Genomic DNA, 22,492 nt, shown 5'->3' on the forward strand with positions numbered 1-22,492 from the left:
CAATTCGCTTACATTTCAAGTCATCCAAGTAGACATGGATACAAATCACCCAATAAATTCACGAGTATGAAAACTTTCTAACATTTATAAAGCTAATAAATTTGGCAAAAGGTCTTCTACATATTCACAGAATATGTAACAATAATAATACCTTTAGAAAAAACAAGTAAAATTTAGCATAATTTGAAGGATAAACATGTTATAAGTTAATGTCATTTGGGTATCAATCAACTAAAATTCGATCATTATAATTTCTAAGGAGATATTATAATAATGATTGAATCTCACCCTCGCTATTGACTGGGAACTATTCGATATGGATTTAAATATAAATCTCATATCAAATGTGTTTCTTATAATCTCAATTGGAGTAGAAAGCGGATTCAGTTGAATAGCATCAAAATTTAACTAAAAGGAATCTTGCCGAGCAAATTTTAGGTGAAAGAAAAAGACGCAAGATGAGTTGTGCACGCATTAAATGAGTAAGACTTCAAACAGAAGTCGGTGGAGTATGATTTAAGATGGGTGGTTGGACGACTGGTGGTGGAGATAAAAGAGTAGAAGTTTTGGATGGTTCATAGAACTATGTGGCCAAGCAACAGACAAGATTGCATGGTGATGCCACCAAAAAGTAGATCAGATCAGGTTCAGGGACAGGTGATCTAATTAAGGGTAAAGTCTAGACCAAGTGGGAATGCTGCTATCGCAGGAAACTGAAGACACCATATAAAATGATTAAAGGAGAAGAGACATTGTGAAGAATGACTTGCACATATGTTAAACTAAATAGGTTTCAAGATCCATATCACTTAGTGCCACTCATTGTACACAGATCCAAATTGGCCAACCAGCATTCCCGGACTCCACAAGCATCTCCATAAAAGACGCTGCATCATCACGAGAAGTTTGCCATCCTAATGAGAGAGGCCTACAGCCACTTCTCCTTGCGCCTGTGAGACTCTTATGTGCTCATCACTTGCCAAAGTCAAAGGCAGAAAGATGGATGCAATAAATATATCATAGGCTCTGCCAATCCTTTTCATGTGCAAGCTATGCATGAATCAAATATAAGTTTATGGTGCAAGTCAATTAAGAAGAAGAGCATTACACAAGTATTGATTTCAATCTCATGATCCGTTGTGATACCAAATGATCCCATACACGAAAGAAAATATTTATCTAAATCATCTAACTCATCTTTGGATCATGCATTAAAGAAAATATTTATCTCTAATCGAGTCTACTGTTAATTTTATAAACCAATAGATCATATCAATTAAGATATTTGAATGGAGACAAAACAATTATTGATTCCACTATCATCCAATCAGTTGAGCTACTCTTAGTTATGCATCGAGTTGTGGCCTTATTTATGCTAAGCTTTATGTTAGACAGGATACATGTGAACGGCACAGTTGAGTTTTCCCCTACACGTGAGATTGTGACGGAAATAAAGCATGCAGTTTTTTGCCTCTTTTCGTGGAGTCACCACCAGCATACGATGCTCTTCTGGTTGTCTCTCTATAAATCTCAGCTCTCGAGTATCTCCATCGTCCTCGCGTAGACATGGCACTGACTGGAACTGCAGATGACAGCAAAGGCAAGAACACCAAGTGCAAGCTACTCACAAAGGATTCGATGGAGAAGATGGTAAGGCTTCCAGTTAAGCTGTGGCTGAGTGCACTGGAAGTGGGAAGAGAGGACCCAAGACGGCTTATCCATGCCCTCAAGGTGGGCGTCGCATTGACACTCGTCTCCTTATTGTACCTCTTGGAACCACTGTTCGAAGGAGTCGGACGGAATGCGATGTGGGCCGTGATGACTGTGGTTGTGGTGCTCGAATTCACTGCAGGTGATTGATCACTCTTGATCTGTAGGTTGCAGAGTGAGTGCTTCCCTTCTAATATGATCAGCTTCCTGTGTTCTCTTGGTGGCATCGCAGGTGCAACTCTGTGCAAGGGAGTAAACAGAGGAATTGGGACACTGTGTGCGGCATCTCTTGCATTTGTGATCGAGTTCATGGCAGAAAAGTCAGGCAGAGCTTGTCGCGGCGTTTTCATAGGAGTATCTGTGTTTTTAGTCGGTATAATTCTGGTTTGCTCAATCTACCGCTGACTAACCTTCTTCTTCAAATCCTTCAGAAACATGTGTTGCGTTCCATCTTGTAGGATTCTTCGCGACGTACTTGAGATTTGTCCCTTACATAAAGAGGAACTACGATTATGGAGTGGTGATCTTTCTGCTGACCTTCAACCTGATAACGGTGTCGAGTTACCGCGTGCAGAACGTGTTGCGGTTGACTCGCGATCGCCTAACCACCATTGCCATCGGCTGCGGCATTTGCCTCTTTATGAGCCTCCTCGTTCTACCCAAGTGGTCCGGTGAAGACCTGCACAATTCCACAGTCTACAAGCTTGAAATGTTAGCGAGATCCATCGAAGCTTGTGTGAACGAGTACTTCCGGGATCAAACTCAAGATGACGGCAAGTCATCGAAGGACCAAATATACAAGGGATGCAGAGCGGTGTTGGACTCCAAATCCAGTGATGAGTCTCTCGTAAGTGGTGGATTCCTCCAAGTTTTGATCTATATGCTGATGTGGTTTTGTTTATGGATCAAATGCGAAGATGATGATGATGAGCATTCTCAGGCACTCTTCGGAAGCTGGGAGCCGAGGCACTCCAGACACTGCTACAGCTTTCCATGGCAACAGTACGTGAAGCTTGGTGCTGTTCTGAGACATTTCGGGTACACAGCCGTAGCACTTCATGGATGTTTGGAATCAGAAATCCAGGTGGGTGAATGCCATCATCGAGTCTCACGGACCTCGTTCATTCATACCGCCCATCTTACTCCTTTCTATGTTGTCTCTGTTGTAGACTCCACTATCTGTAAGATTGCTCTTTCGAGACCCGTGCAGCCGCGTCGCTGGTGAGGTGTGCAAGGTGTTCGATGAGCTCGCGCGGAGCATAAGAAACCGCCGTCACTGCTCTCCCAATGTGCTCTCCGACCACCTTCACGAGGCGCTGCAAGACCTGAATTCCGCCATCAGGTCCCAACCGCGTCTCTTCCTTGGCTCCAAGAAAGCCCGTCCCGCCGCAAATGAGCGCGCGGAGGATTGGAGACCCCAAAAAAACACATCTTCTGGTGTAGCTCTGCCTTCGGCCATGTCTGATATCACATCACTGCAGGAATGGAGGGGCAAAAGGGTAGAGTCAACTGAGAGGAAGGTCTTGAGGCCAACCCTGAGCAGAATAGCAATAACTAGCCTTGAATTCTCGGAGGCACTGCCATTTGCAGCGTTTGCCTCGTTGCTCGTGGAGATGGTGGCCAGGTTGGAGCTTGTCATTGAGGAGGTGGAAGAACTCGGCAGGGCAGCAAATTTCAAGGAGTTCTCTCAGGCGGATGAAATCGCCATCGAAATGGGATTTGATGACAAGAAGCCATGCGTGAATGGCAAAGATTTCCAGAGCCATGTGGTACACCAAGCAGCAGAGTGAACGGAGACTGGCTTCCATGTCATGTTAAGTATTTTTACTGCACTTGTCCGGGAACGAGAATACAGCAGCTTCCATATCACGGTGTCTACACAAGTGCATGATCATATCATAACAACAGTGTATCCGTTGTTAAGAGTTTGTTCTCGTTCGATGACGTTGGTAGGCGTTGCTGTCGTCCAATAAAATTGCTATTGAAGCTTGAACAATGGATTAAAGCTTAACAATTTATTTCACTCTGATCGACTAATTTAAGCAATAGATTCAAAGCCATCTAAATGTAATGCTAATTTTGACGTAATAACCTCGAAAGAAAACAAATGAGTAAAAGGACCCTATAAGAAATATAGGAGATTAAGGTCTATTTTAGTCCATGTAATCTTAGTCATAGATTACTCATATCTAAAATAACATATATATTTTAAAAAACGTAGTATATAAGCTCATCCCGTCAAATATGAGTTCACAGACATTATAGTATGTTTATGTCATATGCTAACTCACAATAAATCATTAATATAATGATTCATGTAATTTAAGTTTAAAAAATAATTAAAGTATATTTTAGCCTCTATGGTTTTGACTATGAATTACTTAAGCCCTTATAGTTTATTCATGTCTAAATAACCCTTATATTTTCAAAAACATAGCATATAAGTTATTCTCGTTAAGTCTGAGTTAACATACGTTAGAGTGTGACATGTTGACTCATAATAAATTAATAATATAATGATATATATAATTTAAGTTTTAAAAAAATTAAGACCACCATTAATGACGGGAAGAGGCATCGTCATGGAAGTGACCACCAGTAGTAGACCGAGCCGCTGCTATCTAGCAGAGCGTCATATGTATGCAGCCTCTCCACGATGAGCTCAAGAGCTTCCGGTCCTACCTCAAGTGGATATGCGTCGACCAATTCGACGTTAGGCACACATTGATCTCCTGGTCCATCTTTATCCTCTTGGGCGTCTTCATCCCTATCACCTCTCACTTCATCCTCTTTTGTGCCCTCACCCATCGCACCTACGATGTGATGGTTCAACTTTCCTCACATCCGCCTTTGACCTCTCCTACCTCTACCTTTTTGCCTTTATCCGTCGTTACAACCTCCGTCACTTTTTCTTCCTCGTCAAGATAGACCTTAACTATTTTTTAAATTTAAATTACATATATCATTATATTAATGATTTATTATGAGTCAGCATGTCATGTCATGTATAAAGACTATTAACTCAGACTTTACTAGAGGGGCTTATACCTAATATTTTTAAAAATATATCAATTATTTTAGACATAAGTAAACCATAATGACTTAAGTGATCCATAGTCAAAACCTAAAATGAACCTTAACTCTTTTTTTAAACTTAAGTTATACATATCATTATATTAATAGTTTATTGTGAGTCGTAAGTAGATTCTAACATCTATTAACTCAGACTTGACGAAAGAAACTTATATGTTATGTTTTTTTAAAATATAGATATTATTTTAGAAGTAAATCATTAGCCTTTTAACTCTTTTTTAAACTTAAATTATATGTATTATTATATTAATAATTTATTATGAGTCATGTCACATAAGTATATTCTAACATCTATTAACTCGGACTTGGACTTGACGAGATGAACTTATATGTTATATTTTTAAAAATATAAAATTATTTTAGATATATATATATATATATATATATATATATATATATATATATATATATATATATATATATATATATATATATATATATATATATATATATATATATATATATATATATATGTGATCAGGAGAGTAGAGGAATCATGGAATGAAGTTGTGACACGGAAAGGGCAGAACTTAGCAAAGGTCAGAACCTTTTGAAAAGAAAGGAAGATTGCCAACGTGGGAAGGCAAGCTACTGGTGATCAACGAGGGGCCGAGAACACGGCCTACATCTCCATCATTCAGCGTGATGAATGCAACTCATGGAGCAGCGTGACAACGCTGATGCCCTCCACAGTTATTTCGACGATGAGTTTTTGTCAAATTGTTTGCACGGGAAGTATCTGATCATTGGCAGCGATGTCTCTTCATGCACATCGACGGTGATGACTAAGCTAGTAAAGAATTCATCAGATCTTCCGAGATCCTGAGATGATCGTTAGATTTGGAGGTTAAATCCTACTTAAAGTCAGGTTAGAATTGCAACTTAGAGAAAGATTTAGTTGTATTATGATTTTATTCAGTTATAGTTTGATCATGAATAGCACCCAAGTCATGTAGGAAATAGTCAAAATGAGTTCTAAGCATATCTGAAGAGGACAAGAAATAAAAATAAAAGATGGAAGTCATATAATCTAGGAGATACTTCAAATAAGTTTTAAGCATTTGACCTTATCGAAGGGCTGAGGCTGACATCCACATATCAATTCAGAAACCTAGGTTGTAAAGAAAAAGATAAACATATTAGAAACGCTCGTCATATATTTACAAAATACCGCATTCTGAGACTGTAAACTGATTAAAAAAAACAAATTCTGATTGGAATAAACCGTTCTTACAGTTCTTGAAGGCGATGAGCTACCATTATTCATCCGAGTATGAGAGAGCTGAAGGATAGAACCTGGAGTTCCTCAAGCTAAAAGAAACGACACTGCTGGTAGCACAAGAAACTCTTGGTGTACAACACTTAAACACAATCTCCCCAAGAGCCATAAAAGCAGGGTCTTGTATTAGTGGTGGTAATTATAGTCGCAGTAATTTTATTTGGTTGTAGTCTGAAAATGTGGGTGGTTTTGTTTGGGTTTTTGCCTTCCATAAAAAGACTGATGTCCAAAACAAGCAAAAAAAATTTCATACTTGCTGTATCAGAACCTATTAGTCATTAAAGTATTGATAAACTATCCGTATCTAATCAATATATTTAGCATGATAATTGAAACAGCCACTAAGTAAAAGAATTGTCTGTTTGGATATCAAATCAGTCTTGGACTTTACGGACTTGAATATGATGAGTAAACTCTGATCTCCAGATCGGGCGTGTACCACTCCGAACAAGAGTTACAGATTCTCCTTGCTTCAGATACTTGAGATTCTGTACCATTGTATAAAACATATAACATAGAATGAGCAACACATATACGCAGGAAAAATACCAAGAAAAAAAAAATCCAGAAGCAACATTTGCAGTACCATCAAATGTTTTATGGCCCTAGAGAATGTCTCATCTGCATTCTCATAGAACTGCATATGTATAGGCAACACCCCATGGTAAAGCACCAGCCTCTGTTTAACTCTTTCCCTGCCAAAAATAATTTTACTAAAGTTACTACAAAAGGGAAAATGCTTAAAATCTTTAATCAAAAGATGTTCTTTTTTACTTTCTCAGTGGAAAGGATGTTACTAGATCCCATTTTTCTACACCCTTAACTTAGAAATGACTTATTGAATGTTCTTTCCTTTCAGATATCATGAGGACATCAATAACATCTAAAAGAAGACATTTGTGAATTTTAACTTTAAAAGCGCTTATTGATTCGTAAGTGCATATATAGGCACCCCTAACTGAGATGATTTCTTATACATGTTCGTCACAGGTATTATGAGGACATCAATAAAATCTAAAAGAAAACACACATTTATCAATTTTAACTTAAAGAGAACTTACTGATTCGTAAATGCAAATATAGTTGAAGAAGGTCGAAAGTGGCTTAAAAGTATAGGCATTGAACCAGTTTGAGTGAAAACAATAATAGGTGTGCCAAGAGTCTTGGCCATGTTGGTTGCATGAAATGCAAACATTGCACTAATGTGCCGTTGAGAAACATCCCCACAATCTCCAGTCTGCAGAAAACAGGAGAGAAAAATGAATACAACCAGTGAGCATTAAGTGGATCTTCTGGAAACTTGAGTGTTGGTTGATAGAAAAGTTATAACATGATAATTTAAGACAAATTCCCAATTTAAAGTAGAATTAAAAATTATATTTTTACCATTCATCTTTTACCTAGGCATGCTTACCTGGATAGCTGCAGCAGTTGTGTGGAGAATGTCACTTAGCACTGTTGATTCAGTCCTTATTGCCACATTGTGCATTACTTTAACAGCTTTCAATGGGTACCTATGCCCAAAAATCAACTAAATATATTAAAATTAAAACAAATAGATTTACAGGACTACGTCATCAAACCATAAACTGCTAGAGAATCATATATGTCCAAACATTACAAAATCACATTATACAAACCCTAGACAAAATCCTTCATTTTAAGCTTTTATTTTTTTACATTTATAAAAATGTATGAACTGCTGCTCTAGCATTTTATTGCAATTTGTTACATAAGTACTCTCACAACAAAGAACAGTCTATCCTAGTGATATTGTACATTCCATCACAAATCACAAACAATAAGACCTATTATACAAAGAATACTTACTTCCCATGAGCAGTTTCTCCTGATAGCATGATAGCATCTGCACCTTCTTTGACTGCAATTGCTATGTCAGAAACTTCTGCTCTTGTTGGAGTGGGATGGTTTATCATGCTTTCTAACATGTTTGTTGCCACAATGACTGGTTTCTGCATGCTTCTACATGTCCTGATTATCTCTTCCTGTTAAGATAAATTAAACCTAATTTTCAAAGAACAATGAGACAGCAGAAGTACTCGGACAAAGAAAACATAAATTTCTAGATTATAACACTAATGAACTGAAAAAAAGAAAAAGAAAAAAGAAAACCTTGAACCAGACTGGCCTTGTATCATTTGCCAGTTCGAACATGAAATTTCCCATTAGATTCTAGCGTTATCAGCAATCTTGTATTTGGACAATTACATGGCAAAATTTCTTGTAGAGCAAGTTGCTCAGACTTGGCAGAGACTCAGGTGCAAATATAAATCTGTGTTTGTACAAGCCCTTACATTTTTTAATATGGTTAAAACAATCCAAATTTGAAATATGTTATGAGGACACAGTCTTAAGGGTCCAAAATGATTATACATTTAAAATTATTTATGCATTTAATAAATAAATTTAACTAGATAATAGAGATGTTATGTGATTTCTTGGTATCCTATGTGATTTCTTGGTATCCTATGTAATTTCTTGATGTTCTAAATATATCATTGACGAATACAATAATGGTTCATGTTGCATGTTGGTGAGTTAAGAAAGAGATGGTTGAATCAAACCAATTTCTAAAGAAACATTCTTATAATCTGCAAAGGAGTCCATTTCCAAATAGGTCGATTTTATAGGAAAATGTAAGGAACAAACAAAACAAAACAAAACAATGTTGTAAAAATACAACATTGTATATGTAAGCAGTTAATGCAAACCTGCAATAGAGGAACATCCTCAATTGGAAGTTCAGCACCAAGGTCTCCGCGTGCCACCATTGCCTACATATTCATCAAGTCATTGAGCAGCACATTCAAGCACAGAATGCTGACCCACAGATTGCATTAAAAAGTTTTTACACAGATGATTGAGCAACAGATTTTGAAATAGATGCAGAAGCACATGAATATACATTCATGCAAATGGTTGATACTTGATAGCACATAAATATAAACATGCAAAGCAAGAGACAGATGTGTAAGTACCAACTTGTGCGAATTGGCATTTGTTTAACTAAAAAGATAATTTCTTAACCTAGAAGCAGCTCATAATGTGGCTTTTTGTGGAACATCTGGTTGCTTTTGGCAATGAAGTACCATAAAATAAATAATCAAGAACATCATTGACATTTAGTGATGAACAACCTTAGATGATATCAATATATGTGATATTCAAGATCTCGTCAAACTCAAGCTTTTTCTGATATTGATTCATCATCAGAAAAATCATGATAGTCTGTAATGTTCTACAATCAGGTCACAATTCTAAATTTATATTAGAGATGAGGACAATCAAATAGTCCTGGCTGTCAGGTAAGACAGACCAAACACAAACTTCCTTAAGCTTAAGAAACTAATTTGTAATCCATGTTGTGTTCTGATTAGAAAACCAATACTGAGCTGAGATCGACTCTGGCTAGGATAATAGGCAATCTGACCATATGTTTAGTCCTTGATGCAATGAGGATATAGTCATGTTCATGTCAGGATTTCAGGTTCAGAAATTGGGTTCTGATCAGTATTTTAATACTTTTGGTCATAATCCAACTCCAAGTTAGGCCATAAATTTAGGGATGCAAATTGCATTCAGGCCACTAGAGATAATTCTCTCCTAACATTTGTATTTGTGTGAGTATTTGAAATTACAATGAAACTTTTAGAGACTGAGCTTGTTTTTTGTATTTTGCACGGAAGACTGACCTTGCCTCATTCAGTAAAGAAAAGGAATGAGCACCATAAATTTCCAAAAACACAAAGAAGACAGAAGTACCACCTTATTTGGTTCTTAAAAAGTTAATGACAAATACATAGTCTTCCAACATTTTATTACATCCTACAACTTGGCCTCAATAGCAAAAGTTTAAGAAATTAGAAGTGATAATTTTAGCATTTGAATAAGTAAAGCTTAGAAACTAGCAGACAATGCCTTACCCCATCTGAAGCAGAAATTATGGCCTGAAGGTTTGGAATTGAATCAGCACTTTCTATTTTAGGGATAATGTGTATATCTGCATGGCAACCTTATTGACAGCAGAGTTGAAGAAATGAAACAAAATAAGATTGCCATGAATTAGTGAACAGACACAATATAAGTATAGCAGTGTTCGAGGTTTACTTCTGAGAAATTCTTTTAATTCATGTATCACTTTTGCATCTTTAACGAATGAAACTGCAAAGAAATCAACTTCGTTGTCCACACCAAACTTAATATCTTCCCAATCCTTTTCTGCATGAACACCAGTACTGTTAGGAAATATTTATCAGACACCATAACCAGTAAAAAGAAATTCAACAAGAAGAAATTTCTAAATATTTTAAAAAAGAAGAAAATTGAAAACCTGTAATGGATGGAAGAGTAGCACTTTTGCCGCGCACATTTAAGTGTCGCCTTGATTTTAGTTCTCCACCATCAATTGCTGTGCACTTGACTGTATCAGGCGTCTTGGCCCTTACAGCTAGTGACATCATCCCTCCTACCAGAATGTCAAGAATCATGTAAAGTTAGCAACATTGCATCAGAAGCTTGTGTACATTCATATTTATGTTAGACAGGTATAGCATGAAGTGTGATCATGAACAATGATAAAAGAAGCTACCCCTGAAGATGTATGAGACTATGACCAATCCTTCTGGTGCTGCATTTTTTATCCAAAAGTTATCAGGATCACAGCTAAAAAGTAAAGAAAATAAAGATCTAACTGTACATCATTCCTTGCACGCACAATGTTTTGTTGATTGCACAAAAGAAAAGATAATGTTAGTGATCACTCTGATATCATTTTCTTGGTTTTCCTCCTAAACATGACTTGACAACAATTAATTCGCCAATTTTTTTACAGACAGATTTTCATTCTTTCAATAGCAGCATGTTACTTCTCACACTAGCCACATAACAAAATTACCACTAAGTTTATTCTTATCAGGTTAGACAAGTTTGATAAATAGAATCAATCGGCTTATTCATCATTATGCGAACAATTTAGACAAGTTCCAGATTACTAATGAATTTAGCATAAGAGACGGAAGAAAATTAGTGTTGATAAAAATCTGCTCTCACCATCAACCAAGAGAACATCTCCAACTTCCACATCATTCACAAAGTCATCATAATTCACACTCACAGTGTCTTCAGAGCTAACTCCTCTTTTGATAGTAAAGTTGAATTCCTGACCTTCCTTGAGCAAGATAGGTTGTGGCAAATCTCCACTTCTTACCTCAGGACCCTGCACGAGAAAAATATGGTCATGAGGGTTGGGGAATGAAGTTGAGGATCCCAAACTTGCAACTTTTGTTCATGCATTGTTGAAGTATGTCACATGCATGATGTGGGCTTAAAACACAGACATCAATTTGGTTATCCAAATATTAGCAAAAATGTAGTGCCCATGACAGTGGTTCCACACCATCTTAGATCAGCCAACCTTTTGCTGAGGCAATCCAATAGAAGTGATGGTCATAATCTATATGGAAGTGCCCATGTGAAGCAACCAAATGGCAATGTTGCCTATGAGCTATGTATATATATGCTAGTATGAGGCAGTCAACCCCTGCCCATTCCCAAGTGGAGGGCATTGTGGGTGTTTAGAGCTATTCATACAGGAGTCATTATGCCAATCTGAATCCTACATGATTGAATTCCCAAATAGGATTGATGATAGTTACACCAAAAAAAAAAAAAAAACAGAAAGTTTGTCACAAAGTGTCAATGGTATCCCCCCATTCAAAAGCATGATCCTGGGATACAACAACCTAGTTTAAATGAGATTGCTAATAAATATCTTGATGATGATGTAAAGCCACCATCAGATCAAATCATTCAAGAAGCCACGGAGTCTATACAGTGTGACCCTCGTATGGAACAACTTGTTTAGCCCTATCAGGATGAACATCATAAATTTCTATTATAATTAAAAAATCATCTTCCACAAGCTTGTTGCTACAATAATATTGAATTTACGATGCATGGTACAAACAGGGTACCAGGGTAGACAGTGATGAATAATATTGGAGAGTTGTTACGTAGCCCAGTTTTGAATTGATGATACCAATTTCAAAAAGGTTGGTGAAGGATTAATGGAACATGAGCTCATCTTTTCTGAAAACCAGATGCAGCCTACTGCATTAACCTAATGGTGGATACTAATGACAGCCTATTGCTTAAAATGATAATGGCAAAGGCACAAAGCAACATTGTTTCATTTATAATCATCACTGCGGTGCTTGCATTGATGAAGAGATTCTTGGAAGAGAATGGTTGATACAATTCTTTTACAAAACAACAGTGTTTCATTTTATAATCATCACCGTGACACATAGTATTTTAAACATAGTCTCGATTATATTTGTTAATGTGATCATATTACAAAACAAGAAAGCGAAAGAATGAATGGTTGATACAATTTGGAATGAAGCACATAAAGTATGTTTGAGAAACATATCAATGAAACATTTACTAAAACAAGACATCAAATACTCAAAGAGATGTTTGTGATTATACATTGTACCTTGGTGTCCAGCATTACAGCAATAACATTGTCTTTGTGTTGGTAATTGTATTCCTTAACCAAATCAATGATCTTCTGGTGCGACTCATGATCACCATGAGACATATTAAGCCGTGCAACATTCATTCCCTCCTCTGCTAATTTCCAGATCATTTCACGTGTGTTCGTCGAAGGACCAACTGTACATACTATCTTTGTCTTCCTGTGAAAATCAGGTGGTAGCCTTGTTTCCCCAATTGGAACACTCAACTGGAACTCGTGCAATGCATTTAGCTTGTCCTGAAGAAATTGTAGACCCAATTTCGTCAGAAATAAGGATAGAGGCTATTAATTTAAACTAGATGTCTCTAAAATACTTCTTGCACAAACCATCAGTTAACAGGTCACAACCACCTATTTACGTCCGTAACCATCAAAGGGCAGTCAATACAAAGAATCCTTATAATACGAATGCATAAGCTATCCAAAAAGACAACTTGTGCAAACAAAAAGAACATCTAGCAAGCTTGAACCAGCTGAAAAGTGATCGAGCTGGAGCATGGAGCTTCAAATTAGAGGACCCAACTGTTCCACTCAGTCCTCCCTCTTCACGGATCGGTGAGTGGCATAGCTGCGAAGGCCCCATCCTAACCTTCCAAACCCTAGCTTGTTGCGTCTCCGATTCCCGAATGAAAACCACAAATGCCATTCACAATCAACCAAACACTTCCAAAGCAGACCGAAATCAACAATAGGGAGTCAAGAACTCACCGAGCAGACAGGAGCGCCGATCTCCTCGGTAAGGTCATCCCGCCTCTCCGCTGCCCTCATCGATCTCACGGAGAGCCCGACGGTAGCGTTCAGCCTGGCCCCTCGCCGTCCCCTTCCATTTTTATGGAACGTCCGGCCGACGCACCGCGATGAGGCCAGGCCGCCGATCTCCGTCATCGTTGCCATTATTGTCCAAAGGGAGATGACGGGAGAGGAGTCGCTTCTGCCCTTTCGAACAACGACGCGACGGCACCTCTTTCGTGGGGTTGCAGCTCAAAGATATTTATAGCGTGTCACCGCCGAGGCGCCCTACTTCGTTGCTACAGAGCGGTGAACAAATATGAACGGCGACAAAATAACGAACGACAACGGAAAAAATGAGAACAGTACAAATGGACGGTCGAGATGACCAAACGTGTTTAAATATGGTGTCAAGTCCTACTCGCATTGGACCCCACTGACCAGTGTTTTCTAAGTGGCTCTTCATGTTTCTTTTTGTGTTATTCTCACGGCTCTTTCTTGTCTTCTTTTTCTTTTTTTTCTTTTTTTTTTTTTCAAATTGCATCCTTTATTTGTTATAATCCTAAAATGTTTCACGATTGTAATTCTGGTTTTTATAGAGTATTATTTTCGGATCAATTCAGCCTGTGGACCAATTCACCAGAAAGGTTGAATTTATGTTGTGGCTTGTCAGAGATATTTTGAGGAATATGGCAAAAAATATCTTTAATTTAAAAATATCCAAATTATCTCTTAAATTTTTGTGTAAGTTATAGTGTTTTGATCTGTTATATTATTTTATAAGTGTTTTGATTATCTACTTGAAAACATTATAAATGATCTAAATAGGTTATTAACCTCAACCAAACTAACTTTAAACCTAAAAATATAATATTTTAATGATCTATAATCAATAACAACCCAAGAACATAATATAATGTTATTTGTAGTGTTTTCAATACATCAATAAAATACTATAAATGATATTATAAATATTATAAATAATTTAAATAAAAATACCAGTTGAAATTTTAATTTAAAAAAATTGAGGGATATTTTAGATATTTTTAAATTAAATATATTTATTTTAAAAAGTAAAAAAGTAATTATCATATATATATATATATTTTATTTATAGATATAATTTAATGTACAGTTACTGTATTTATTGTCATTATCACTGTGCTATCAACGTCAACAATACTAATTATATATGTATATATATGTATATATATATATAGTTAATATTATTGACGATGATTGTGACAGTGATAATGACAATAAATACAGTAACTGTACACCAAATTATATCTATAAGTAAAAATTATTTATTATATATTTTGTGTCGTAGATATGCAATCGAATTAATTGACGCATCGAACGAAAGACACGTGTTTCATTTACACTGGCCCGGGACAATAATATTTTTCCTCTTTTTTTGTTTTTTAGAATTTACAAGATAATTTTGGAAGGTATTTGTGGATAGATTCGGCACGTCACGAAGTATCTAAAAATGAATGTTGGGTTGGCAGCGGAACAGAATGTCCAAAAGTGAGAGGGGTAGAACGATAACTTTGCCGTCGGCGGTTTCGTTATTCCTTCATTATTTCCTCAGTGATTTGTTTATTAGCGTCCGCTGTTTCTGCGCCCTTCCCGAATTAAAGGCAGCCTTTTGTCATCGTCATTGTTCGTGTTCGATTACAGTATCTGCTTGCCTTTAGTACTGAAAAGTTGTGAGTTAAGCACTTTCCTTTTTGTTTTCTTTTCCTTAAATTGGGTATTAAGGAGATTCGTTTGTTGACTGCATACAACCATTTTTGTTGATATAAAGAATTGGGGAGGCAGCGTCTCAGATTTTTGGGTGGCGAAAGACTGTGATCAGAACCGGCCGAGGAAATATCTGCCTGTTTTTTCCAGGTGAGATCTCACTTTGTCTCTGGTCGACACGGATTTAGCTGCTGCAGGTCGTCTAAATCATTTCGAATTTATTCGAATCGATCGTACCAGATTCAGATTACTCGCGCTGTTTCTCTTCCTTCGGCATCCAATTGTCTCATTACTTTGAATACGTCGCTGTAAACTATTTGTTTCATTTTTTATTTTTCATCGGGGAATTCGAAGGTCTCGCGTCTTTGGTACTCCTTAATGTGTCAGATAGACGGGGCAGCCGGTCGTCCCGATTTCAACTTTAAAAGGCAGGTTTTTTGGAGTAAATTTTTAGCAAAGGAAGAATCAAGGTGTTATTTTCTTTTTTTTTTCCCCAAAAGAGAGACATAATCTGAATTGTTTTGGTGAAATTTGGTTATTTTCCTTTATTTTTTGGTAAAATAAGCTGGTCAAGAAATTGTTTCACATAATTTTTAAGCTCGGCGGACTCCATTTGTTCGATGTAATGTGGCCGATGTACTTCTTCACATGTTGCCATTATGTAGCCAAGAGAGAAGGAGAAAAGGAACATCCCTTCTTCTGATAAACTATTACAGCAAAGGTAGTCTGATCCCGGCTGCATTGTTGGCCAAGAAGTTCTGCTTTTAGACCCTGTCACGGGTTTGATCCCGCTGGATTGTAACTTGTCCTTCCTTGGGTAGAAAAGATTATATTCTAAAATCTGATTTAGCAGCTCGGTTTTTGAAGATTTCTCATTTACTCTCTACTCCTTTTTTGCTCTTAAGCTTGATTGTCAGTGGCAATCTAAGAATTTCTCTTTCAGTTTCAAGCACCAGAGTAAAATATTTCATTCTCATTTTCTAGCATGTAAAAGAAACTTTTTCTAATTAATGGTTAAGTAGCTGAATTAGTGACCATGAAGTTCTTAGATTCAGATAGTAGTTTGCCTTTTCCTGATATGTTGGGTTCAAGAGGAAAAGGGCACACAGTTTTCTGGTTGTTTGATGTCAATTTCAATTACTTTTTATTTAGACTTGGGAATTTTTTTGGTTTATTCAGCAGAGACCTAGTCAAAAGTCTATTATTTGAATATATTTCATAGGACTGAATTCTTCAATAACAAATCAAAAGTTCATTGTTTGATGCTACTGTCTTTTCTAAACATATAACTGTTATATGATATCTAATGAAATTATTATATATTACTACACTGTAACTTTATCACTTTCAGTTCAGAATTAGTAGATTTTATTGTAAATCCAGGATCTGCTGCTAGATTTCAGTTCTACCATATTTTTCTTTCATATTATTTGATACATATATCTTTTTCCTTTTTTATTTAAATATTTGCCGTTGAATCTATGTTTTATATTTTTCAGAATCCTTGTTGAAGTAATCATGAGAGACTAGTTACTTTGTGTTTTTGTGTCCTTTCCTTTTTGCAGGATGTTATATGCTAACTTTTACACATGGGCTTATGCTCTTATTTTATTGATACTCCTGAAAGCAGAAGCAAACTTTGTAGATATTACATATGTTGAAAGTGCTATACCCAAAGGTGCAGGTGCGATTTCGTTACCGAGAATTGGTTTTCTACCTTCATTTTCTGGATATTCCGGATGACTCAATCTGTCCTTTTAATTATTGAAACTGGGCACCTAGATGCAATAAGTTTATGGATGTGATATTATTTTGCAGTTTGTTTGGATGGAAGCCCTCCAGCTTATCATCTATCCCCAGGTTTTGGATCAGGTGTCAATAATTGGTTGGTCCATCTTGAGGTATACTATATCCCATTGCCATTGCTGGCAAAGTTTGGCTAATATTTGTAATACTACTAGGTTATGGAGATTCATATGGTTAGCATTATTTCCTTTGCGCTCTTAATTTAAAGCAACAATTGACTCTTCGCCAATAATTTATACAAGTTCATAGGACATATTACTTCCTTTTTGACCACTTATGTGCAAATTTATGCTTGCTTATCAGTAATGTTCTTTGTGCCTGAACCTGCCTAGGGTTTTCATTTTATTTTCAGGGAGGAGGGTGGTGCAACAACATAACAACTTGTCTAGCTCGAAAGAACACCCGTTTAGGTTCTTCCGGACAAATGGCAAAACAGCTTGCCTTTTCAGGGATCTTAAGCAATACCCAATCATTTAATCCAGGTATAGCACAAAGCTTTTGTACGAAAATTTTAATTGTCTTTCCTCCATGAACTGTGCCTTGGTCAGGTGGCTGCTCTTTTCATCTTGAAGAGGTTCTGGGTTCAGGTACTTGTAGAGGTGGCACCCAAGTCCTAGTTAATTCTTAGGAGGGGATGATCCCCTTTATTACTCAGAAAAGAATGCTTTTTCTATATTATTTAATTCTCTCACCAAATAAGTAACGACGAAGCTATTTTGTTATTCAAGATTAGCAAGATTTTTGTTTTTCCTGAGCAAAAGCATCGGTGCTGACCAATTTTCAAGTAAATTTGAAAATACAGTTTCTGTGAACTTGAAATAATTTTGCTTGGCCATGAGTTTGGGTCTACCTTCACCTTATTGTATAAAGCACAATAAATCTTAGTTTTACTGATTCATGTAATCCCTTGCCAACTTTTCTTTACTTTAACATGTAAGTTGAATCAAGAATATTCACTGGTCGACTGGCTGGTTTTTCCAGCATATTCAATATTCAAGTCAGTTTCTTGTTTCTAAATAGATGCCACAATCTATTATAAATGTGCAATCCTAGAAAGGGTCATGCTTAAATGTTAAGTTAGTTGTCAGAATCTGCACAAAGACAACTAACTTTTCACTCGTGATGAGTAACTAGTTAGCTGTTCTCTTAGAATAAAAAGATAATAAAATTTGTTCAATCAATTTAAACGGAATTACTTTATGCTCCAATGTCATTCCATGTCAAAATTAAAAGAAGGCCCATAAGGACTTACCAACCCAAGTACGATCAGTAATCACCAATCAAGCTGCTGATTGGCTATGTTGGTTACACTAGAACCTTCACTGAACTTTGTAATAACTGAATATGAGTTGGAACAGGATTATTGTCACTGAAAGCCTCGGGTCATTCTTTTGCAAATAGAAGAGGTACAATGTCTGCAAGACTATATGATTACACATAACTTCGTTCTGCTAATGAATAATTTTCACCTTAAAGACTGTTGTATATATCATGCATGCTTTTTTATCCAACACTCGCAAGATCGAACAATTTATAATCTAAATGCTTTTGCAACATTTGCTGATTGGACCGATGATATCCAGACTTCTACAACTGGAATAAGGTCAAGGTTCGTTACTGCGATGGTTCATCATTCACGGGAGATGTAGAAAGAGTTGATCCTGTGAGTCTGACTGACCTTGCCTCTGCTGCTGCAATAATTTACTTCTGAATATGACTTTTGGGTCTTGTACCGAAACAAGATCGTAAAACTTGGCCCATCACAAAATAATTGTAATTTTTAATGTTGGTTAGGCTACCAATCTTCATTACAGAGGAGCCAGAGTGTGGCTTGCCGTGATGGAAGAACTACTTGCAAGGGGAATGAGCAAGGCAGAAAATGTATGCTTCTAGATGCTAATTTATTGTTCCTATCGATCAGTTACATTCATAACATAGTGGCTGCAGGCTCTTCTTTCTGGCTGTTCAGCTGGAGGATTGGCTTCCATACTCCATTGCGACAGCTTTCGCAACCTTCTTCCAGCAAGTGCCAAGGTTAAATGCCTTTCAGATGCTGGTTATTTCATAAATGTGTAAGCTGTGCACTCTTGTCTTTTTTTTTTCTTTTTTTGCCGAACGGTAAGTGATGAAGGTAGGATGTTATCACGTTACCCTTTTCGTTCAAGATTCTGAGGACATTTAAGTTTTCAGTTATCATTGGCTATATCCAGGATAATTTTTGTTGGTTGTGCTATTGGCAGGAAAGATATTTCCGGAGCTGAACACATCAAGGCCTTCTACAATGATGTGGTGACAACACATGTATTCTTCTTATTGCAAATTACTTGCGATGAGTTCCTATACCTTTATCAGTGCATGACCTTTATTGTTATTCTACATGTCTTTTCAGGATGCAAACTATAGTTATTAGTATCAATGAACTTCAGTCTACGATTAGTTTTGTAACCACTCTTCATTGATACAAGTTTCTGCATTCTTTTCAGGGATCAGCAAAGAACTTGCCTTTATGCACTTCAATGATTGAACCTGGGATGGCAAGTATCGTTAAAATCATTATGCATTGGAGCACTTGCTATGTTTCACTAATGCCTTCAAATATAAATACAGTGTTTTTTCCCACAATACATGGCTCAGGAGATAGAGTCACCACTGTTCATTTTAAATGCAGCTTATGACTCATGGCAGGTACGAAAAACATATATTACACCAACTTTTTTTAGATATCTATTTTGCTGGTGAACATGAACCTATATCATTTGTAATTTCAATCTCAATAGAAAGAAATTTTATGTGATCTTGGACGTCTATAAATTTATGATGATATGTTTTGCATGAATGTTTTCACCAAAATCCCTTTCGTTGGACCTTCCTTCTTTTGTAATTTATATACTTCTGTGCTAATGATACTCAGAAGAATGATTGAATATTTTGACATTAGGAATGGGCCTGACATTTCTCTTTTTTCTGTGTTGTTTCATTTAAGTAAGAATTCACTTGACTATGAAGCATTCCCATTTCAGATAAAGAATATTTTGGTACCGACGGTTGCTGATCGTCATGGTAGTTGGCATAACTGCAAGCTTGATATAAAGCTGTGCTCTTCAGCTCAACTTCAAATAATGCAAGGTTAGTACTCTAATTTCTAGGCTTCCTGTTGGATCATTGTCTCTATGCATATCATACCGGTTGCAACCAATTAGCATTACTTAATGAACTGAAACCCTTTAAGTGTTAGACCAAGGAGATACAATCACCTGCTCGGTTGAACAGCATTAATGACAGAAATACTTTTGCATCACAGAGTTCAGGCTGGAGTTTCTGAATGCAGTGAATGGATTAGGGACCCCATCCTCTAGAGGTCTGTTCATCAATTCATGTTATGCCCACTGCCAATCGGAAATGCAGGAGACATGGTTACTTCCCAATTCTCCTATGCTTGACAAGATAGTAAGTCCCATAAACTTTCCAATTAAGCGACCCATGATCACCATAAATTTTATAGCGTTTCACGACTCATCATTACTTTTAGCTATTTATGCTGTTCTTTTAACTTTGCCATGTCTTTAGTTCCTGTTGTTGAAAATGAAATATTACTCTACTCTTTCTGACCAATTCTGCAATTGTGCAGCCAATTGCAGAGGCAGTCGGAGACTGGTTTTACAACCGAAGCGCCTTCCAGAAGATTGACTGCCCATATCCTTGTGACTCGACTTGCCACAACATTTCTTTACAGGACAACTCAGAAGCATAGCAATTAATTCCTCCTCCATTCATTCTTCTAATTGTCACATTATTTTTGTTGCATCAATCCAAGCTCGCATGAGCAGGAAATAAATAGTGTCTTCCAGAATAAGATTAGTGTCTTGCATTACAGGACAGTTATTCACAATATATATGTACAAGAGTTCAATTTCTCTTGATATTTTACAGATTTAACAAAGGAAACAATACAGGCTTAGCAGATTTTTATTTTCTCAAAATTGAAAGCTGTGCTTTTGTTAGCTTCCTCGGCAGCTTTTACTGCTAGAGTTGGAGAAAACTAGGCAGTAATCTTTCCGGTTCTTATTCCACAACTATGCAATGGAAATTTTGGTACCAAAAGAGGGTTACCCATTGAAAAAGGTTGAATCTGAATAATTTTAAATTTTTAAATGATTTTTTTGATCAATGTTGATATTTAGGAGTTCAATATAATTGATGTGAATAATTCATTTGACTACAAAATTTTAGGTATGTGAATTCTGATTTAGTCATCATTTTACCCTTTGGCATTCATGAGGTTTTGATTTCATTATTTCTCGATCAGACTAAACATACTTATTAATTTTTTTACTCAAGAACTTTTAAATATCCAATATAAAAAAAAAACTTTGTGAAGGTAAAAATGTCATTACCTAAGTTTGATCATCTTTTTCCTTGCAAATATCTTTTAAGGATATGTCCTTTCCGCGTAAAAGTTTTTGTATGTAAAAGAATTATCAATTTTTTTATTGCATGTAAAAGATATATATTGTTCAAAATAAACCTTTTTAATGGTAAAATAGTTTAAAAAGCAATTTCATTTTGCAAACACATTAAAATCCAATTAAAAAATTTAATGTTTATTGAAGTTTATTACCAAAAGAGATATATTAAAAGAAACATAACCTTAGACCTCAAAGGCATATATATTTTTAATTTAAAAGTGTTAATTAATTTGACTGATAAAGATTTATCAGTTCATCACGATTGATTGATAAAGACTTTGACAATTCATCGATCCTCCCTCGAATCTCTCTGACTTGAGTTTGACCAAGTAATGCCAATATTACACCACCTAATATTGTGATAACTCTTCGAGCCGTAGTAGTTAGTGGTCCCAATGCCGGTGCTAAACGCTACCTTTGCGACGATCGTTAGCTTCTCGAATCAATCGATCACGAGTCACTGACTTCCAAACCACGGCATCTGTGATCGTCGTAAAAGCCTCTATCAAAAACCAGGAGTCGTTGACTTCCATGAATTTGTCGTGGTACATACATAACGTAGTCAATCGTTCTAACATGACAATGTCAACGAACGGTATCTTTCGCCTAATGCTGTCATAAGACCAAATCTTTACCGGCAAACCATCCGAGTAACTCTCGGAGCCTGGATGCAGAATTATGGTGGCTACAAAGTCAACGGAGTCGACGGTTGTAATCGAAGTCTTCTCCCCCGTTGATATTTGAATAGCAACTCTGTTTTTGGTCGTCTCGATTTTGAATTGTTCTCCGCGGATCGATCGTCGGTCACAGCGGGAAGGTTGTCTCGGTACGGCGAATCGGATGCAATGCGATCACGTTGACCGACTTCCAGGGGGGCAGAATCAACGGCGTTCCTCGGTCGGGACCGAGTCAAGGTCAAGTCAATGATGATCACCTGTCTCGGTTCGGCGAACCGCAAGAATTCCCATCACCTCTATGCTTGTCTCGGTACGGCGAATCGCAAATATTCCCATCGCTTGCATACTTTACTTGGTAACGCCCAATCGCAAATGATGCAGTCACGTTGACGGTTGACTTTCCAAGAGCTTTTGTTTTGAGGAAGTC

The 22,492-nt window shown here is 36.7% G+C and overlaps 3 protein-coding genes and 1 long non-coding RNA gene across 7 annotated transcripts; 2 read left to right on the plus strand and 2 right to left on the minus strand.

The window, feature by feature from the left end:
- Nucleotides 1-1,508: 1,508 nt before the first annotated feature.
- LOC135584920 (aluminum-activated malate transporter 12-like) lies at nt 1,509-3,706 on the plus strand. Of its 2 annotated transcripts, XM_065105833.1 has the most exons (5): nt 1,517-1,852; nt 1,943-2,083; nt 2,169-2,557; nt 2,651-2,794; nt 2,880-3,706. In XM_065105833.1, the coding sequence occupies exons 1-5, from the start codon at nt 1,567-1,569 to the stop codon at nt 3,498-3,500; spliced, it is 1,581 nt and encodes a 526-aa protein (XP_064961905.1). In that variant the 5' UTR covers nt 1,517-1,566; the 3' UTR covers nt 3,501-3,706. The 2 variants fall into 2 exon arrangements, with proteins under 2 accessions (XP_064961904.1, XP_064961905.1); XM_065105832.1 differs by having other exon boundaries at nt 1,509-1,852; nt 2,169-2,794.
- Nucleotides 3,707-5,493: 1,787 nt separating this feature from the next.
- On the minus strand, nt 5,494-6,171 carry LOC135610849 (uncharacterized). The gene is made up of 3 exons (XR_010486341.1): nt 6,038-6,171; nt 5,870-5,914; nt 5,494-5,625 (listed from the first exon to the last, which is right to left on the minus strand). It is a non-coding gene; the product is annotated as an uncharacterized LOC135610849 (long non-coding RNA).
- A 131-nt stretch (nt 6,172-6,302) lies between these two features.
- Nucleotides 6,303-13,629, minus strand: LOC135610847 (pyruvate kinase isozyme G, chloroplastic-like). 2 transcript variants are annotated; one of them, XM_065105834.1, is made up of 12 exons: nt 13,350-13,629; nt 12,600-12,878; nt 11,153-11,318; nt 10,434-10,568; nt 10,211-10,321; nt 10,027-10,115; nt 8,815-8,877; nt 7,913-8,088; nt 7,497-7,596; nt 7,144-7,319; nt 6,669-6,777; nt 6,303-6,570 (listed from the first exon to the last, which is right to left on the minus strand). In XM_065105834.1, the coding sequence occupies exons 1-12, from the start codon at nt 13,533-13,535 to the stop codon at nt 6,457-6,459; spliced, it is 1,704 nt and encodes a 567-aa protein (XP_064961906.1). In that variant the 5' UTR covers nt 13,536-13,629; the 3' UTR covers nt 6,303-6,456. The 2 variants fall into 2 exon arrangements, with proteins under 2 accessions (XP_064961906.1, XP_064961907.1); XM_065105835.1 differs by lacking the exon at nt 13,350-13,629 and adding an exon at nt 13,165-13,304.
- Nucleotides 13,630-14,881: 1,252 nt separating this feature from the next.
- On the plus strand, nt 14,882-20,885 carry LOC103983053 (pectin acetylesterase 8). 2 transcript variants are annotated; one of them, XM_009400192.3, is made up of 14 exons: nt 14,882-15,082; nt 15,181-15,266; nt 16,682-16,800; nt 16,935-17,017; nt 17,275-17,404; nt 18,506-18,585; nt 18,717-18,803; nt 18,870-18,994; nt 19,163-19,223; nt 19,406-19,456; nt 19,530-19,607; nt 19,943-20,048; nt 20,224-20,369; nt 20,551-20,885. In XM_009400192.3, the coding sequence occupies exons 3-14, from the start codon at nt 16,683-16,685 to the stop codon at nt 20,671-20,673; spliced, it is 1,188 nt and encodes a 395-aa protein (XP_009398467.1). In that variant the 5' UTR covers nt 14,882-15,082; nt 15,181-15,266; nt 16,682; the 3' UTR covers nt 20,674-20,885. The 2 variants fall into 2 exon arrangements, with proteins under 2 accessions (XP_009398467.1, XP_009398468.1); XM_009400193.3 differs by having other exon boundaries at nt 14,919-15,086.
- The last annotated feature ends 1,607 nt before the right edge of the window (nt 20,886-22,492 follow it).

The sequence above is a fragment of the Musa acuminata genome, chromosome BXJ2-4 (genome assembly GCF_036884655.1).
Source record: "Musa acuminata AAA Group cultivar baxijiao chromosome BXJ2-4, Cavendish_Baxijiao_AAA, whole genome shotgun sequence".
Taxonomy (NCBI): Eukaryota; Viridiplantae; Streptophyta; class Magnoliopsida; order Zingiberales; family Musaceae; genus Musa; species Musa acuminata.

Coding starts and splice junctions, on each gene's coding strand:
- LOC103983053 (XM_009400192.3), top strand. CDS start 16,683: ATGTTATATGCTAACTTTTACACATGGGCTTATGCTCTTATTTTATTG. Junction 17,018..17,274: donor ATTGGTTGGTCCATCTTGAG/GTATACTATATC, acceptor TTTTATTTTCAG/GGAGGAGGGTGGTGCAACAA. Junction 19,608..19,942: donor CAGCTTATGACTCATGGCAG/GTACGAAAAACA, acceptor TTCCCATTTCAG/ATAAAGAATATTTTGGTACC.
- LOC135610847 (XM_065105834.1), bottom strand. CDS start 13,535: ATGGCAACGATGACGGAGATCGGCGGCCTGGCCTCATCGCGGTGCGTC. Junction 10,116..10,210: donor ATTAAAAGAATTTCTCAGAA/GTAAACCTCGAA, acceptor GCTGTCAATAAG/GTTGCCATGCAGATATACAC. Junction 6,778..7,143: donor ATATTTGCATTTACGAATCA/GTAAGTTCTCTT, acceptor TATTTTTGGCAG/GGAAAGAGTTAAACAGAGGC.
- LOC135584920 (XM_065105832.1), top strand. CDS start 1,567: ATGGCACTGACTGGAACTGCAGATGACAGCAAAGGCAAGAACACCAAG. Junction 1,853..1,942: donor GGTGCTCGAATTCACTGCAG/GTGATTGATCAC, acceptor GTGGCATCGCAG/GTGCAACTCTGTGCAAGGGA. Junction 2,795..2,879: donor GTTTGGAATCAGAAATCCAG/GTGGGTGAATGC, acceptor TCTCTGTTGTAG/ACTCCACTATCTGTAAGATT.